Here is a 19,262-nt window from a genome sequence, read left to right as displayed (position 1 = left end):
TTCTAATGGGACTTTTCCTGGTGCTCCTGCTTTCTAACACTGACCCAAGGAATGTAACAGCAACTTCCAGTGGACTGCTTGTGAAATGGGTGACCCTCCACATCAGGGTCAATGTGGGTGATTCTCCTGTGCGTGCATGAAGCAATTGATATATTTAACAACGACTGCAGTTACATCCCAACACAACGCCTCCTTCCTGCCTTGATTCTGTCCTTAGCCTGGTGTAGTTTCCTATGTCTGTCTGTACTTACCTTTATTACAGCAGATGAGTACCAAACCGAGTAACCAGTAGCTCGCTGGAGTGATACTAATCTTCCTCAACAACCGTCTCTATGTGAATCATATATACAGTATTTATATATAGAGAGAGTGCTGAAGAATTTTTTCCCTGAAAACCCTCAGAGAATGGGGGTAAGACCTCTTGAGGCAGGTAGAACTAATTCATACAGCATCTATCCGCAACGCACAGCCATGAGTGATAAGGAAAAGCAAATCGATAACCTCCAAACATGTAAACAATTAAGTGGGTTAGAATATTTTTCCTATGCTATCCTATAGGATGTTCTTTTCAGACTGCAGGCATCTAGGGTTCCAGTGATGGTAAGTGTGTTCTTCTCAGGTGTCTTCAAAGTCATCTCCAGAGGCATGGAGGGGCTCCGGCCTGCCCTCCTCTGATCTGAGTGGTTGAGGCTCTTCCCATGATGCTGGACAAAACCCACACATTCTTGAAGACATAAATACAAAGAGGACAGTTTTCTCAGTCACAATTGTGCTTTTAAGTGAATCAGAGGAGAAGAAAAATGACAGATATACTTGATCTATAATCACGTTATTTTTGGAGGCTGCTAAGGGCTAAGAAAGGATGTATATTTTTCTAAATTACTCAAAAGAAACACCAAAGGAGGGCTTATATGCTAAACAAGGCACGTTTCACTTTTCCAAAAAGCCCTTTTTCACTGTGTTAATCCTTATCCTAAACTGCCCTAATAACCATCATCACAAAATGTTTTAATCTTATATATTCAAAAGCCATTCCAAGCAAATAAATAGGGTAGACATCAACTCAATTCCCATTACCAACTTTAAAACTTAGTAATGAAAACTTCAGCATACTTTGGAGTGCCTGAGACCAAATTTTCTTTTAGATAAACGTACAGAATTCTTTCCAAAATTAATAATTTTACCCAATCACAAAATCTTCTCCATCAATCAAAAGCTACCTATTGAGCATCTTCCATCTGCTGAGCAGCGAGGCAACTACCTTGGTGCTTTTTGAAAGACAACTAGGCATAGGACAGCCTGTCCTTCAAACAACAGAACACAGGGTGTCCAGGAGCTTAGGCTCTGTGCCAGAGAAGTTTGACTTTGAATCCCAGCTTTGCCTCTTCTCTTCCAGGAAAACTTCTCTCATCCTGTAAAGTGTAGACAACAATAGATGGTCATTGTTAGAGTGGAAGGCCACGTTCAGTAAAGCAACTGGTGTTATGCCCGGCACAAAGTGAGCACCCCACAAAGGCTGGCTCTTGTGTTGCTAGGAACAAATTGCTAAGGAAACAAAATATAAGAATATCTAATTATCAAAGTGACAAAACCTGTGTGGAAAGTACCAAATGAACAGAATAAACAGAATGTGTTGAGAGCAGATTCATTTCAAGGTGCAGTGGACCAGAAAGGCACTACCACCTGTTCTCAACTTTCACTTACAGATTGAAATCACATGGACAGCTCTTGAAAATTCAGATCCCCAGGTCTTGCCCCAGCTCAATTTACTGGAATCTTCCAGGGAGGTGCTGAGCATGGGTAATTTTTAAAAGCTGCCCAGGTGATTCCAGTGTACAACCAGGGTCAAGACTGGCTGGAGTACAGTAGAAGATGTAGCATTACCTCTGGCACACTAAACATGGGGTTTTTCTTCCCCAGAAGAAAAAGTACGACAATTGTTTTCTACCGATCAATACTCACTACCATGTTCTCTGGGTGCTCAGTAAACTAAAAAAAAAAAAGAAAAAGAAAAAAAAGACTAAATCCTAAGCTTGGATCTTGGCTGTGTGGCCATGCTGTTTGGTGGTACCACTCAAATCAAAGTAACTAGTAGGCTTGCCTCCTCCACCTAAAAAAAAATAAATAAAAAATAATCCTTAAAGACATTTTAAATTCCAAGATAAAGTAATTAAATGTCCCAAGCAAAGAAATCTCTCTAGCTAAGAATACATTGTATGTACACATATGCAGTATATGGTAGCAGTGGTCACATTTATCTCTTAATTGCAGCTTAACTCTGTTTCCAGAGTCTAATCTATTCACAAACATACACACACAAATTATGCCTTCATGTATGGTTGCTACACCTTCCCAATCTCTCTCTATGTATACGTATGTATATGTATATATGTATTGTGGTATCTAGATGAGTACATATATACATGTTAGTTTGTGTGCAAAATATACAGTGCGTTTGATGTAGACTGTACCCCTAAAGCACACATCTTTGTCTTTGAATAATGAAAAACTCTGGGTAAGTATTTAGTAGCCAAAGTATAACTCCTTATTCTCCTTATTGTCTTTGGAAAAGGTTTATAAGACTTTAGATGCCCATGAACATTGTGAGTTAGCTCAAGTACAAAAATAGCATTCACCTGTATAAGCAAGCATAAAATAAATATTTTTTAAGCCTGGCCTTTCCCAACCCAGTCACACAGATTCTGGTCATTTAATTGGAATTACACTTTGGCTTTCTGGCTGTTACTGCCCTTGCTAGAATGATTTTATTCTTCTTGGAGAGTCAGGTTTGATTACAAGGTTTTGAAAAGAATTCCTTGAATGTACAAAAATAGTTCTGGTCCTCACTTATTCTACAGTCCCCAAATTTAAATTCTCTTGGTTCACTAGATACCTAAACTGTTCTACCAGACTCCAATAGCAATGATTCATACAACAGTAGTCATCGTTCTTTGCAGGGCTATTAATATCTAAATGATTATTAATGCAAGGATGGTAGATAGTTGCTCAATAATATATTAAATTACAATGAGGGAGTAAGTTCTCTATAGATCGTAGAAGTGGCACTTCTTATGACCTCTGGTTTGCAACTGTTAAGTAAAAAATTTGGTAAGAGGTCCTGCACGGTGGCTCATGCCTGTAATCCCAGCACTTTGGGAGGCCGAGGCAGGCAAACCACCTGAGGCCAGGAGTTTGAGACCAACCTAACCAACATGTTGAAACCCCATCTCTACTAAAAATACAAAAAAAAAAAAAAAAAAAAAAAAAAAGCCAAGTATAGTGGCAGGCGCCTGTAATTCCAGCTAGTCAGGAGGCTGAGGCAGGGGTTGCAGTGAGCCAAGATCACATCATTGCACTCCAGCCTGGGTGATAAGAGCAAAACTCCGTCTCAAAAAAAAAAAAAAAAAAAAAAAAATTGCTGATGAGAGCCAGATACGAGATTGGGTTAAGAAACTTAAGAAACTTTTAATTTCAAACATTCGAGCTTCGTTTTTTTGTTTTGTTTTGTTTTTTCCTGTCATTCTAGGGCAAATCATGTCTGGGGAGGCAACTCAATCTTCCCAGTAACTTTTCTTGGACTCATCCTGAAGATGTAAAGTTAATTGAATAACTAAAGAATAAGTACTAGCCAACATTTTGTGTAACTATGTGAATTTTTCAAATATCTGGAATCAGGATTGATGAGAATCAGCCTTCCACATAGGGGTGGAGATGGAACTTCATCCAGCAAGTTCCAGGATTTAGATGGTCTCTGCCTAAAAGACTGGTGGCTGGGAAAGTTCTGGGGGTGGCATGGAGGGCTACTTTATCTACTGGACTTAGCTAGGTAGTCAGTGGAGTAAGCCCTAAACCCCAGGGCTCTCATCTGCAGGTGGTAAAACTACAATAAAACCTCATCGGTTCAGACTCAAATATTGGAATCTGTGACAATTCAATTGCAGATGTGACTCTTTTAATTTTTCTTATGTAATATATTTGACTTGATCTCAACTTTCTCAGGAAATTCTAATGACTCTTCTTACAAGTTAGAGGAATCCAATACCCTTTTTCCATCTTAGGATCTATGAAATTAAATCTACTGTTTCTTTGACTTCAATTTATAAGTCAACTTACCTATAAAAAACTTTTACACTTATGATGCATTAATAACTAATGTAGACTTAATGAATACTTTTTACTTTAGTGTCCAATTATAGGCTACATTCAAAAACAGTAAAAGGATATCTCTTTTTAGAAAGTCCAATAAGTTAGGCTTTTTCTGCTGACAGGCCAGCATCTCCCCTCTCACATTACTCTGAATCAGTGAGGTTTTACTGTAAATTAAAATGGAAACAGCAGGTGTCTATTTCCAGCCAAGCCAACCTTGCAGAATGGTCCATGACTTGATTTTTTTCATTTAATTTGCAAACCAGCCACATGTTGATAAAGGAGAAGTAAGTAAAGTGAAATCTGGTGAAAGAAGAGAGGTGGACCCCTATTCTGCCTCCTAGTGGCTGTTAGAATATCCCTCTAATAACTAATAGATCACAAAAGAGCTTGGTCATTGAACAAACCCTATCATTTATGGAATTATTTCCATAATCATCTTTCATATTTTCAAATGCCTTCCCATCTTTTTTTGGTGAATGCTCCGGAAAGTGTTTCCAATGTAAATACTTTGCGGCATTGAATGGGGATGTGGGGGACCAGAAGGGGCTGGCAATTTGTTTTTGTTTTTCTGCTCTCTTTGAAATCGGCAAAACAGGGCCTGTTGACACTGCCACTCATTCTGCATGCTCCCTGCCAGAAATGATTAGTCAACATGCATGCATGCCTTTGAATTGAATTCACATCTGGCTCAGTCTGATGTGAATGTCACCCCCTGAGACCCCGCACAATGATTTCCAAGGGCCCATGTGCATGAAAATGAGTTACTTCACTGATATTTTTTGGTTTTCAATGTACATATGTCTCCAACCCCCAGAAAAATAAGTCCTGATCTTACTCAGTGTTTTCTAGCCTAAGCCTGATCTTTCCTCCAGACTGGATACAAAACCAAAGGCTCCTTGCTTAAAAAGATTTCAACTCAAAAGTTTTGTGACAATTGCAACAATGGTTTTCTTTGACTTAGTATGAAATAGGAGTAACATTTCCAATGTATAGGAAACGTGAGTTCTTGAGTTTTTGTATGAGACCATAGACAAGCCCCAGATATGTAGATATAAGTGAACAATAATTGCAAATTTTCAAGTTAGACCAGCAGAAAACCCATAAACACAGTGAAGAAACTCCCAGATTTTAATACCTTAGAGCAAGAACTAGCCAACAGCAATGACAAAGAGCATGACTCAAAACGTACTGAGTTATTGTAAATTGAACAGATATTCCACGTCTGTCATTTCTACTGCAGCATCCTCTGACCCACAGGTCAGAATAAAGGCTCTCTATGGCAGGCCTGGAATCACACAAAGCACTGCCTTAGACACTTAGCGCCCAAATTGTATCAAAAATTCTGTTCTCTTTACAATAAAATTACCAAACCCTGCTGGATGCACCATTAATTTTGAACAGTGAGGGCTAGAGTTCACATCTTATGTCCGAGAAAGAAGCTCATCACCTCTTTGTCTGTTGTTTTTCTGCCAAATTTCAAAGGCCTTTGCGTGGTGGTCAGATTTAATGGTGGAGCATGCAGAGACGTTCCTGTCACTCTTTGCAGTAGACATGGATGCAGCCTTAGAGGTGCAACCTCCAGATACATGGGACAGTTTTCCACTGTTTCAGCTGCTGAATGATTTTCTCCGTACTGACTGTATGTATTATCTTTGACTGTTTGACTTTCCTAAGTAGTGTGCAGATAAACCAATTGCTAAGATGTCTTTATCCCAAGCAGACTACAGGCTTGACATAGCTCTTCATGGTTTTATTATTGTTAACCCCCCACCCCAAAAAAGAAACATACCTCTGAAGGATATTCCCTTTCTTCCAAAAAGTGTCCTGTTCTACGGAAGCTCTCCCTTAACTAGACAGAATAACCTGAGAGTAACGTGAGAAGAGGCATCCATTTTTTGTATATTTTATTGGCTCTCAAATTAATTAACCTCTTCATATTTTGCAATTTTTATCAAAAGATGCTTTCTAGATGAAAAAAAAAATCCAGCTGAATAACATGTCAAGCATTTCAGAACTATGTTATAGCAACAACAGCCATAAAATAGACCTTCCTCCCCAGAGAGGGTGATGAAGGAGGGCAGAGTATAAAGAATGTTCTTTCTTCCTAGTAACTTAATGGGAGGAAGGGAAGTGGGTGCAAGGAAAACAGAAAAAAAAAATGGTGCGAATTGTTGTTTTTGTTGTTTCTTAAAGTAGCGTGATCGTTTTTGCTTTTAGAAGATCAATACCAAGGGGTAAAGTGTTTTTGAATTCCATTTCAATGTTTTTATGTACTTTTTTCCTTCTCTTCTCTTTTTGGCTTCCTTAGAAGCAGTATATTTAATGTAGAAGACAATCAATCTTCTGTATGTGTGTGTTGTACATTGATAAAGTAGCTGTGGGTTCTTAACAAGCTTTTGCTTCTCTGTCCTAGATAATTTGCGCAATGGAAAATTTCACAAACACCTGCAAGACCTGTTTGCCCCACTTGTTGTTAGATATGTGGATCTGATGGAGTCCTCAATTGCACAATCCATTCACAGGGGCTTTGAGCGGGAGTCATGGGAACCAGTCAAGTAAGGAAACCTTTTTTGATACCATCGGAGTTTGGGTACAAATGGCTAGAGAGTAATACAGAAATGGATTAATGATGTCATATGGGTTTCATTGTCAGTACAGACAGAGAGAAACACCATACATTTCTTCTACTATGATGCTCATAACTTCCTTGCCCAAATGGCAAGAGGGTGGGGGATGGAGGAGGTGGGCAGGGTGCAGGAAGAGGTTGAAAAAAATGTTTTATGAAATGAAATCTCTTATTGCACAAGATAAATAAGGAAGAAGGAATATAAACTTGGCTGTGATACTTGTGTGATATGTCTTACTCTAATCGTGTTATCTCTAGGAATCAGAGTTTCCCAAAGTGTGTTCGGTAGGGGTCTAGGCAGGGAGGTCAGCAAACTTTTTCTACAAAAGGCCGTATAATATATACTTAGGCTTTTGGAGCCGCATAATCTCTGTCACAACTCAACTCTGTCATTGTAGTGTGAAAGCATGAAAACAGTCATAGACAGTATGTAAAAGAATGAGGGGGCCGGGCGCGGTGGCTCAAGCCTGTAATCCCAGCACTTTGGGAGGCCGAGACGGGCGGATCATGAGGTCAGGAGATCGAGACCATCCTGGCTAACACTGTGAAACCCCATCTCTACTAAGAAATACAAAAAACTAGCCGGGTGAGGTGGCGGGTGCCTGTAGTCCCAGCTACTCTGGAGGCTGAGGCAGGAGAACGGTGTAAACCTGGGAGGCGGAGCTTGCAGTGAGCTGAGATCCGGCCACTGCACTCCAGCCTGGGCGACAGAGCCAGACTCCGCCTCAAAAAAAAAAAAAAAAAAAAAAAAAGAATGAGGGTAGCTGTGTTCCAATGAAACTTTGTTAACAAAACAGGTTCGTAGTTTGCCATTCCCTGGTCTAGGCCTTTTAGATGCACCTTTTAAAAAAACCTTTATGGCCAAGTATGTTTAGGAAACAATACCTACTCCACTGACCTAGAATTTTGTGTAACTCTGTTTAACCCAGATTTTCCTAAAAGTATTTGACCACAGTGTGCTTTTTTTTAAATGGGACATATACCCTGCAGGATAAATTATGGGAAATCTTGTGGGTTGCAAGTTTGTCAATTTCCACAAATGCTTGGCAAATTTTAGGTCTTATTTGAAAATGTTTGGCAGGCTTGGTGCCATCTCCATTCCCCAGATGGGAAGAGGGCTTGACTTGAGGCTCCAGAGGGTCAGTCTCAGACTCCCCTTTCTGAAAAACTAGAGACTCCTATATGGAGAGTTTGGTGGTTATGGTTTGATGGTTTGAAAAGCTCCAGTAAAGCCTAGTGTTGGATTTGCCCTAGTAGTTTCCTTCCTTTTTTTTTTTTTTTTAAGGAAATCATTTTGTTCACGCTAGTCTTTTACATCTTTGGGATGCAGCAAACAGTATGGAGTAAAGTAGAGGGATGTTACAAGCACATTTTAGGAACTCCAGAACAAATATTCATGAGGCCTTTCCTCAGTTTGGAAGCGTTGACTTGCAGCCTATTTTAAGGCAGTTTTCTGAACTGAGACCCTCCTCTAATGTTACACTGTATAAGGCTCTCACTGATAAATTGATGCAAAATAGGCTTTTCTGCCCCCCTTCCACATCTGAGCCACAAGAGAAGTTTCCCTATTGAGAGGAGGTTAATAACCAGTAGCTCTTCCTTTGTGAATACCAAGAAATTTAAATTTTAGTTTGTTATTCTTCAGTTTATAACAGTCTCTGAATATGGCCCTACTGACTTTCAACTCATGAGGATAGAACTGGGTCCCTTGATGGAAAGTTATTAATGAGAGACTCTATTTTTTTTTTAATGTTCAATACAATCAAGACAGTTGTGCTGGAGAATAGCTATTAAGAGGAAAAGGTTAAAATGAGTAAAATTTACATTTTAAAATAACAGTGGTCTTGAAATAACATTTACTTACTTGCATTTAAATACAGAGACTACTACTAGTAACACATGGAAGAGAACGATTGGTATCCTTCACTATTCCTTCAAGAGCCCTAGGTTTAGTGCCCCGTCTTCCATTTACTAGCCAGAAGTTAAGGGTTCAAATCGCTATGAACTTGTTTGCTCCCCTGCAAAACTGAAGTTTTCAAAATGTACCTATCCGGTGTCTGAGAATTGTCGTAAAACCTTGTGATAATGTCACTAAGTCATTTTATAATCTGTTTAATTTCTTAAAAGTCAAACACGGCCGGGTGCAGTGACTCATGCCTGTAATCCTAGCACTTTGGGAGGCCAAGGTGGGCGGATCACAAGGCCAGGAGATGGAGATCATCCTGGCTAATACGGTGAAACCCCGTCTCTACTAAAAATACAAAAAATTAGCCAGGTGTGGTGGCAGGCACCTGTAGTCCCAGCTACTCGGGAGGCTGAGGCAGGAGAATGGAGTGAACCCAGGAGTCGGAGGTTGCGGTGAGCCAAGATCACTCCACTGCACTCCAGCCTGGGTGACAGAGCGAGACTCCATCTCAGGAAAAAAAAAAAAAAAAGAAAGAAAAAAAAGTTAAACACAGGAATGCTACTTCTTTGGGGGCATTAAATATTCTTAATACTATCAGAAATAAAGATAGATTCAAAATCATCTTCATACCTGCAAGTCTTAGTCTAGGAATGCTTTCTTGGGAATTTTTTTACCAATTAAAAAAATAAAATTTGAACCCTTGCATGGGCAATTTACAGGTCTGCAAATTGTGAATAAAGAAATAATAGTTGTGAATAATAACCTGAGAATTATGCAGACATGTGTGTGTTTTTTAGTAGCTTTTTGCTATCCAAAATTGTGCTGTTAGTGAATATGATTGTGGTTTGTTCAATTCATGCTAAATAGTATATGCCTTTCAGAGTACGTGGAGATCTTTTAAAGTGCCAACTAAGGGCTGGGTGTGGTGGTTCACACTTGTAATCCCAACACTTTGTGGGGCCAAGGCGAGAGGATCACTTGAGGCCAGGAGTTCAAGACCAGCCTGGGCAACGTAACCAGACTTCATCTCTACAAAATAAAAAAAAGTAGCCAGGCATGGTGGCGCAGCATGTAGTCCAAGCTACTCAGGAGGTTGAGGTGGGAGGATTGCTCGAGCCCAGGAGTTCAAGGTTGCAGTGAGCCATGATCCTGCCACTGTACTCCAGCCTGGGGTGATAGAGTGAGACCCAATTTGTATTTTTACAAAAACAAAAAAAAAACAAAAAACAAAAAAACAAAAACAAAAACAAACAAACAAAAACAGTGCTAACTAAAATATAGGCTACCACACACATTGTATCAGCCGATTTTTAAACAGAGTATGGATGCCATGGGACAGCTTTGCAGAATGGAATAAAATGGAGCATAAAAAAGAGCTTGGAGACATGCTGTGTGCTAAGAGGAGTGAGTCTCTCTATGCTTCCTACGATGTGAATAGAAATAAAATGTGAACTTCCATCTGACTACTTATTGGTGGGTTGATGAAGAAGCAGATTCGTTTCTCTTCTTGGATTTTTTTTCCAAGTGAAGAATGATCTTTTTGGCATACTTCTCATCAAGCTCACCCCAAAACAAGAAACTAACTTAGGTAAATAGATTTAGTTTGCTCAGTGTTTTCCATTTTTGCCACATAATCTTCCAATACACACATACATACACACACAGAGCCTTTCTTTCAAACAATTGTTATCCTCAAATAGTTCTGTTCTTCTACTTTTCAAAATTTATAAGCACCTGGTTATAAGTAAAATGAGAAATGCATTATGATGTTTACTTCAAAATAACTAGCATTCAAAATACTGAAGAAAAATAGCAATCTGACAAGAAAATACTACTGATGTATTGAGTTTGCTAAAAAGGGAATTAAAAATATTCTTTATCCTTCAGATTTGCTTATTTCAAAATATGGCCCTGTAAAAGAAAATAGAGATATCATCATTTAAGCTTGTTACAATTGAGGTTATTTAAGATGAATAACAAAAACAACAACAACAAAAATAATTGAAGTTATTTGATGGAAAGAGTAAAATGGCTGAGTCCTATGGCAGCCTTTCCCTAAAAAGACAGTCTTCCACCTCTTCAAAAAGAGAAAAGGGAGGCTACATCTCTGTTTCCATTGAGCCAGACACAGTCATGGTTAGAATCTCTATGAATTGGTGGAAAATGTCATCTCATTGCTTCTAACCACAGCTGAAGATAGTCAGCTTCTCAAAGACAGTCCCAAGTTGTCAATAAAATCTGGAGCCCATGGCCCTCTCATTGGTTTCCACCTGGACATGTAGTAGGGTCACCACTCACAGTTGGGCAGGTTGCTCACAATCCTTCTGGCAGCTGTGAATAAGAGGTTTTGGTCCTAACGAGAAATGGACATTTCCATCAACTCTTCAGTGTTAGCTCATTGGTAATAAGCCATGGTGGCCTTCAGTATGAAAGAAAACCTAGAAAGTAACTCATTCAAAGTCTTACCGAGTCTAGTACCTCTGCCACCCTTGCCTACTACCTTTTCCCTGACAGATGGTCACTCAATCTTTACTTAAACACCTCCAAGCATGGGGAATCCTTGGCTACATGGTTGTCCACTTCAGGTTAGGACTGCCCTGAGATAAGAGCAAGGACTTAACTCTGGACGTGGGGTTCAGAAACCAGACCAAATTGAGAACTAGTAAAACAAGGATGGGGCAAAAGTGGCTTTCCATAAGACATGCCCACCAGTGTGCCATGTCAGTTTACCATTGCCATGGAGTTACCGCTCATTTCCATGTCAATGACCTGATGACCCAGATGTTACTACCCTTTGCCTAGAAATATCTTACATAAACCTCTCCTTAATCTACATGTAATTAACAGCATGTGTAAATATGACTACACAACTGCCCTGAGCTGCTACTCTAAGCGCACTGCCTGTGGGAAAGCCCTACTCTGCAGGAGCAGTCACAGCACTGTAATACCACCGGAGTTTTTACACTACCACTTCAATAATATCAGCTCACCCTTGAATTCTCTCCTGGGTGAAGCCAAGAACCCTCATGGGCTAAGCACTACTTTGGGGCTTACTTGCCCTGCATCAGCTCTGAATGGTAGAATTAAACACTGCTTCTTAATAAATGCACACTGTAAAATCCAAGATTCTCATTTCTCAAAATGCACTTTCTCACTCTGCCTCAGATATGCATACAAAAAGTATTTTTAAATGTCACTTTCCAAATAGTCATAGATGTCAATATCTTTTTTTTTTTTTTTTTTTTTTTTTTTTTTTTTGAGACGGAGTCTCACTCTGTTGCCCAGGCTGGAGTGCAGTGGCGCTATCTCGGCTCACTGAAAGCTCCACCTCCCAGGTTCAAGCGATTCTCCTGCCTCAGCCTCCCGAGTAGCTGGGACTACAGGTGCCCGCCACCATGCCTGGCTAATTTTTTGTATTTTTAGTGGAGACGGGGTTTCACCATGTTAGCTAGGATGGTCTTGATCTCCTGACCTCGTGATCCACCAGCCTTGACCTACCAAAGTGCTGGGATTGCAGGCGTGAGCCACCACACCCGGCCATCAATATCTTTTTTGAAAATAAGTTTTATTGTATATATTTAAGATATAAAACATAATGCCATAAGAGACATATGTAGTAAAATTGTTACTATGGTGAAACATATTAGCATATCAATCATCTTACTGATAATAAACAATCAGACCAAAGACACCTGAGCAATATGCAGGTGGCCTGGTGTCAAATAGACAAGTAATGTACTTGGTGTCAGATCTCACGATTCTGCCAATAATTTGCTGGGTGATCTTGGGCCACCAAGTTTTCTGGGTTGAGATCCTCCCTCAGTTCACCTCCCTGAGGTTCAGTGTCCTACTTTGTCAAACAAGGACTTTGAATAACCAAAGCTTTTCCAAAGCTAACATTCCTGAAAATATCACTCTCCATATTCAGACACATATACACATTTGATCATCATTGCCTCCCTAATACCTACAACAAGGCCTGGAACATAACAGGTACTCAATAAATGTTTGTTGATTAATTGCCATATTTGTTAAAGAACCCACACAGGCTGAAAATTATAAGGATGTAATGGGAAAACTATGGGGATGTTTCCCCAGATGAGGGTCTCAATCTAGCTGGGTCTGAGCAACTTACACACAAGAAAAATGACTTTATGAAATGTCAAAATTATGAAAAAAGAAAAATGACTTTATTTGCCAATGTACAAATTTACAAATACCATAAGGAAAAGTTATGAGGACACAAGAGTAGAGGGGAATCAATTTCCACTAAGGGGTCATGGAAAACATAGCTTGAGGGCAAGATTTCAAAAGGGGTAGGAATGCTGGGAAAGAGGATGTCCAAAGGTAGAAATACGAGCGAGGCAGAGCATGCAAACGCTGAGTTTTTGCCAGCATGGATTATGACAAAGGCAAGCCATAAAGTTGGAGAGATGTTTGGGAGATTCTAAAGTCCCATGAAGTCTGAAATTTTTTTCTGTAGGTGATACATTCTCAATGGGGGCTTACAGCCCATAAATTGGTGAAAATTGACTCGGGCGAGAGGGCGGGGCTTAAAAACATCTTACTCTTTTTACACATAAAGCACAGATCTACATATAGTACATAAACAGATATTCTATATATCTGTGGTATTAAATTTTCATGGAGAAGGAAGTTGTGAGGCAGGATGATAATGAGTAAAAGATTGTAAAATACTGCTCTAGATTCTAGGAAGATATTAGAGAGTGCTCCTGCCCCAAAGCAGGCATTGGACCTAAGAACAAATACTGACAGAGGCTTCAGTCCTCAGAGCACTAAGAAAAGACAAGATGTACTGCATATATGCATGCAACAACTGATTCATAAAAGTAGAAGGCATTTCGTGTCTTAAACCCAACCCAATCCATAAATCTAAAGTCGAAATCTTTGAGAAAGACACAACAACATCCCTTCTGCATGGAGTCAGTGTCTTGATTAGAATCAATTCTAGAAGCAGGAATGACTTCACCTCCACTCATTTCCATCCATAGAAGTGATGAGACGTGCACACATCTGTGACATTCATCCATGTAAGAATGAGTAGATGAGAATGTTTCTAAACCATCCACGGATGGGCACTTTGGCCTAAATGGAAGCTATTCTTTTTCAAGAGTCCCCAAAACGAATGAAAGAGTGTAAATTTTAATGCATATAAGTTGTTAGGATTGCAATTCATACTCCTTGTACTATCCAGAGATATCCAATTATGATTCTCTCAGAGATGCATGACTAACTTGTTTTAAGGTAGCTGCTAAAAGAGCCCTCTTTAAAATAATTTTAAAGTAGTAATTCATTATAGTCATCAGCAGTTCCAGGAGCCTCATTGGAACTAAGTGCTACTTGAAAATTCCCCCTTTTCACATGTATATTAGTAAAATATTATGCTTAGAATTACCTCCTTGATTATTTATGTTAATATCCAAATGAAGTATTAGTAACACTAGTAATACACTACATTATTTTTCTAAGAGCAGAAATATCAAGCATGTTTCATCCTTTTGAAAGTAGAGCATTATAAAATGTCACATGAAGGAAATGTTTCTATGAGTCCAGTGCAGTAGTCCAGCTGAAATGTCATATTTTACAAATACAATATGTTTTGATTAATAGAAGTTTTTTTTTATTTTCATGTGCAAAATGAAGCTCGCTTCTAATTTGTGTACCCGCCACCCGCTAATATGTTTAAATTAAATTGCTTTTGCATACGTTTGTATGTTATTCACTCCTAGCTACTTTTAATTTGCTCAGAATTGACATTTTAACTTTCCAGGCTGCCATCTCTAAGATCTTCTAATTCCTTGATCATTATTCAGTGTGTGTATCATTTAATGATCACATTTGCTTATATAGGCTTACACATGTCTCAGTGGAAATCGCCAACGGTTTTGTTACATGGCAGTGTTTAAGACTGAGAGCCACCAGGGACTGAATTCAAAGGCAAATTCCCCAGTTAAACAGAGACACATAAAAGGAAAAGTTCCATTTTCCCTTCTATTTAATAGTCATATAGTTAATCTTTTCTTGACCATTCCCACAAGAGCACCCTTTAGTTTCAAGTAGAGATGTATAATTGGCTTTCCCAAAACGTGAGGTGTAAAGGACGAATCTATGAGACACCTGTTTTGATTACGGAAGAGAATTCCAGGTAGACAATTTCGCATTCTAGGTTTTTCAGTCTATGAGCCAGAGCTATATTGCCATTGTGAAAGAACAATTTGTTTCTAGAGGGAGACAGGCGTTCAGGTGATCTTCAAAGTCCAGAATTTCTGACTTAGCAGAAGGCATGTACCCACCCCCACTCCCCCACCCCCCAACTTCCCCATTCCCCAACTCCCACACTCCCCTACTCCCCTACTCCCCCACTTCCCCACCCAAGCAAGCCCAGAGGCAGCTCCAGCTCTTGCAGGAGTCCTGTTAGTCAAACACAGCTTGCCCAGGGCAGAGCTGCTTTGGCAAAACTTGCTCTTCTCCTGCAAGATCCAAAAAGAGAACCTCAAGTCCTTTGCCAAAGTGCTGTCAACTTCACTTAAACAGGAAGGCTCCTCTCAGATGCAGAGTTAGGCTGGGCTCTACCGTGCCAGTGACTTTGGCTGGATGGAACACCCTTAAAATGCCACTACTGAGACACACGGTGCCAGCCTGTGGAGCCGTGTATGACACAGTCCTTCCAAAGAAATACAGTTGATTCAAATTGGGGGTTTTGTTTTGTTTTATTTTCTCCCTCTACTTACAAAACCATCCATCTCTCTTCCATCACATCAGTTGATCCATCTTTGTCCAAAAACAAAAGGCTGATACGAGGTAATATTTTTAACTTTTTAGTCACTTTTAACTTATTTTAACTTTTTACAGAAAAATACACAACGATTAATTTTCACAAATTGAACACACACCCATGTAAGCTATCACACAGATCAAAAAGCCGACCCTCTCCAGAAGTCCCTGTCATGCCTTCTCCCAGTCCCTGTCCCACTTCCAAGGGTAACTGTTATGATATAAAGCCACATTTTACATCCACTTTTGGTCAAAGAGTCTAATACAAGAGCTGAATTGGGGATTGTTTTCATTTCCTTGGTTTCTGTTTCTGTGTATAAACATTTCTGCATTTTTATTGAACTTAGTTTGGGAGAGACAGTTTCTATTTTCTTTAAACGTTCTATAAAATTATTCAAATCTGATCCTTCTTCTTGATACAATTTTGTAATTTCACCATCAACTGACACCTCATTGCCCATATACCTGTCTTTAGAAGTAGCAGTTGGAAAGAGTTTGGTTTCTGTACATCACCATTATATGTGTCTCCATGTGGGTGAACTTCCTACTCTATTTGATATCTAATGTCTGATTGAGAAATATGCCTCCATCAACAATAATTTGTTTTAAAAATAAGAAAATTGAAGCGCTCCACCATTTCTATCAATCCCAGTGACTTCACAGCAACCCCAGCCCCAGCCACACCAAGAATTCCAGGAACTTCAAGTTCTTAGCATGAGAAAAGTTCTAGACTCTTATGGCAATGGATATGGAAACCAAAGGCCCCTCCCAAAGGCATGTGATCATTGTGTATGGGTGCTCCGCAACTGTCCGCACTTTTAAGTCACTGTGTGGTTAATTTTTTTTTCCATTAACTTTTGTCATTTCTCTGGATACAGAGTCACACCACAGCTTCCCATCTGTAAGCTGCTTTCTGAAGTGTGTCGCTTGAGTTTTTGCTGTTGTCTTGCTCTGGACTTGGTCAATTTATTTACAATTGTCGTGTGCTGCTGCCACATCTGCATTGTCACTGTGATGGTATTTTTTCTTTCTGTCTGTTTCTTCCACAGGAGTTTAACCAGTAACCTACCCAATGTGAACCTACCCAATGTGAACCTTCCCAAAGTACCAAATCTACCAGTTAACATCCCTCTAGGCATCCCACAAATGCCTACTTTTTCGGCACCGTCATGGATGGCTGCTATATATGATGCGGAGTGTGTATTCAGTTCACATTAGATCTCATTTAAATTTAAGTGATCTTGGCATGGATATGTATTGTTTATTTCTATACATCCTATATAACAGAGATGGAGATGGATAATTAGACATATTTTGCTGATCATATAGAGACAATATTGTTTATTTCTGGCATACATCATGTTTGTAAGATGTTTGCTATATATACAGCACTAACAATTTGTCTTACGCCCACTGAATGCTGGAGGACTATGTTTCACTTCCTGAATTCTTTTGCAAAAGGATTCTACCCTTTTTGGCAGGTGACATGACTTTAGGAGCTAGACATCCAAAAATAGTGGAGGAAACCTCTTTGATGGGCTGGCCAGTCATCTGTGGCCTGATCCAAATCTAAGAAGGAAGCACACCTACCTAGAATCTGGGGTGTTTTTTTTTTTAAATAAAAATAAAAAATTCCTAGAGAATGTTTAAACCATAAAGCATATTTCTGGTGTCAGCAAATGGCAGGATATAGTAACAGTATGTTCAGGGCTAAATGAAAATTTCTGAATGGATCAAGCCTTAGTCATGTAAATGTTATGTAAAAAATATATTATGTACTTTCCAAGGTCACAATACAATATGGTGCTTTGAGATCTAGGTAATGAGAAGTTCAATAATTCTCTAAACACAAGATTCAAACAACAAATAATTAAATTTTTGGTAGCCATATCATCTGATATACTTATCCACATGAATGTCAGAGTTGCATGGGCAACTTCTTGAAAGCCAGCAGTTTGGGCGAGTGAGGGTTGAGAAGCCATTTCTTCTAGCTTCGGAAATGAATCTTCTGTGCTTTTTTGGTTAGCAAGAAGATCGAGCACCCCTAAATTCTACCTCAGGGAAATTAGAACCACGTGCATGATTTAATAAGTGAAACAAGGGTTAGCGATTCTGTACCCTTCTTTGATCCTTTTCTTAGACCACAGCTAATTATAGGCCAGATAAGCTTTTTCTTGAAAGAATAAATTGGCACATTTTCAAAGGGAAGTGTTATTATCAAAGGAATAAAAAATGGTCTGAAACTGGCAGTGATGTTTTGAAATCTCAGAATCACATTCATCAAGACGGCCCTCAGCATTTTTATTTTTGCAGTAATCCAGGTGGAGGACAGACCATTAAAATGACTGCTCTATCTGGCTCCTCCAAAACTGCCTAATATTTTTACAACCTACAATTGCTCACAAGTTCACAATGAAATCTATGGTCAATGTGTCTGATTCTCTTTTAAAGGCAAATTAAAGCCTCCAAAAATTTATATCTGAAAAAAAATCCATAAAAGAACACAAATCATATTCATGCTAAGATGACTATATGAAAAAATTAGATTAGGTAGTATCTGTGAAAAATTTAAAAATATCAGAAAGCTTCTCTTATCTTCCTCTGTGCATGCTCTGTGACACTGTTTTTGAAAAGATATGAATCAAGACATTGTAATAAAGCAGATAATGGTCTCCGTTCAATTAATTAAGGCATGAGTGGGAACACATTTTGGTAACTGCTCAGCAATCAAAATAATCTTGGTGCTATTGCCTTAACATTAACAGTTTATCTTAAAAATAAAAAGAAAATATTCTTTTCCTCATGTCAAAACTTAATAATAAGCTCTTCAAAGAAAAAAAAACCCTACAAGAATTTTTTGAAACTCTGAAACCAGATGGGTGTCAAAATGTTGTTGTAATAAATACCAATTATTGCATTCATATGTACTTAATGATTTAAAACATACAACCATGCAGTTCCAAAACGGGGCTTAGACTAGACAAAGTTGGGGTTTCTTTTTCCCAAGCATAGGTTGGGGTAGGGGGAAGGCTGAACTTTCACAGAGAAACAACACATTCCCCCACTTTTGAACAATGCTCACGGCAGTATCTGAAAAGAAGGCATGGATTCTCAATCACCCACCAGGAAATGCCTGATTCTATATCTTTTCATAATTCCAGTTTCTTCCTTTGCCACCTTTCATTTTAAGGGCGTGTTGATATGTTACCTGCTCCTTCGTGTCAGATACATCTATGTACTGACCTCAGACTGGTCTGTCCTTGAAAACTACCCTGTTGGTCCAGGCCGTAGGCTCCCTCTCAGCATGTTTGGGTGTGTGCCCCTTCCCCGCCCTGCAGTAGCTGTGTATGCATTTATGCACTAGCTATATTTCTCTCTGAAGCATTAATTCAATGCAGCTGGCATCTGTCACAATAGAAACACCCACTCTCATCTGTTTCTATAGACGATGTCAGAACAAGTGGTAATGCATGGTGTGTTGGACATTTTATAAATTACTGTGTTAGCATTAGTGGTATGCGAGGAAGTGGGTGGGGGGAAGGACACCCCTCAGAGCTCCAAATGGGATTGTTACAAAAGAGACAGCCAGCCAGAGAAGGGCAGGAGGGTGAGAGATGGAGCATTTCTCATACACAGGCTTTTGTAGATGCCCAAGGTAAAAGTTTCTTAGACGTCATCGTACAGAAAGGCATCAAGACCAATATCCCCAACTGCACACAGGACTGGGTAAGGTGGTGCAATGGTAAAAGAGCTCAGGTTTTGAGCCCTAAAGCATTGACAATTTCA

General features: G+C 39.3%; 1 protein-coding gene across 12 annotated transcripts in view; it reads left to right on the top strand.

The window, feature by feature from the left end:
* LOC105483175 (calcium dependent secretion activator) overlaps positions 1 to 19,262 on the top strand; it is a 491,506-nt gene that overhangs the window by 389,238 nt on the left and 83,006 nt on the right. For 4 of the 12 annotated variants that reach the window (XM_011743930.3, XM_071092021.1, XM_071092024.1 and 1 more), the window contains 4 exons: positions 4,413 to 4,433; positions 5,632 to 5,788; positions 6,563 to 6,704; positions 16,526 to 16,672. In XM_011743930.3, coding sequence (XP_011742232.1) covers positions 4,413 to 4,433; positions 5,632 to 5,788; positions 6,563 to 6,704; positions 16,526 to 16,672 — 467 coding nt within the window. The remainder of the gene's footprint in view (positions 1 to 4,412; positions 4,434 to 5,631; positions 5,789 to 6,562; positions 6,705 to 16,525; positions 16,673 to 19,262) is intronic. The other 8 variants (XM_011743979.2, XM_071092027.1, XM_011744014.3 and 5 more) reach the window with 3 other exon arrangements.

This window comes from Macaca nemestrina, chromosome 2, assembly GCF_043159975.1.
Source record: "Macaca nemestrina isolate mMacNem1 chromosome 2, mMacNem.hap1, whole genome shotgun sequence".
Classification (NCBI taxonomy): Eukaryota; Metazoa; Chordata; class Mammalia; order Primates; family Cercopithecidae; genus Macaca; species Macaca nemestrina.
The sequence above is the reverse complement of the archived record's forward strand: the minus strand, read 5'-3'. Positions and strand labels throughout refer to the sequence as shown.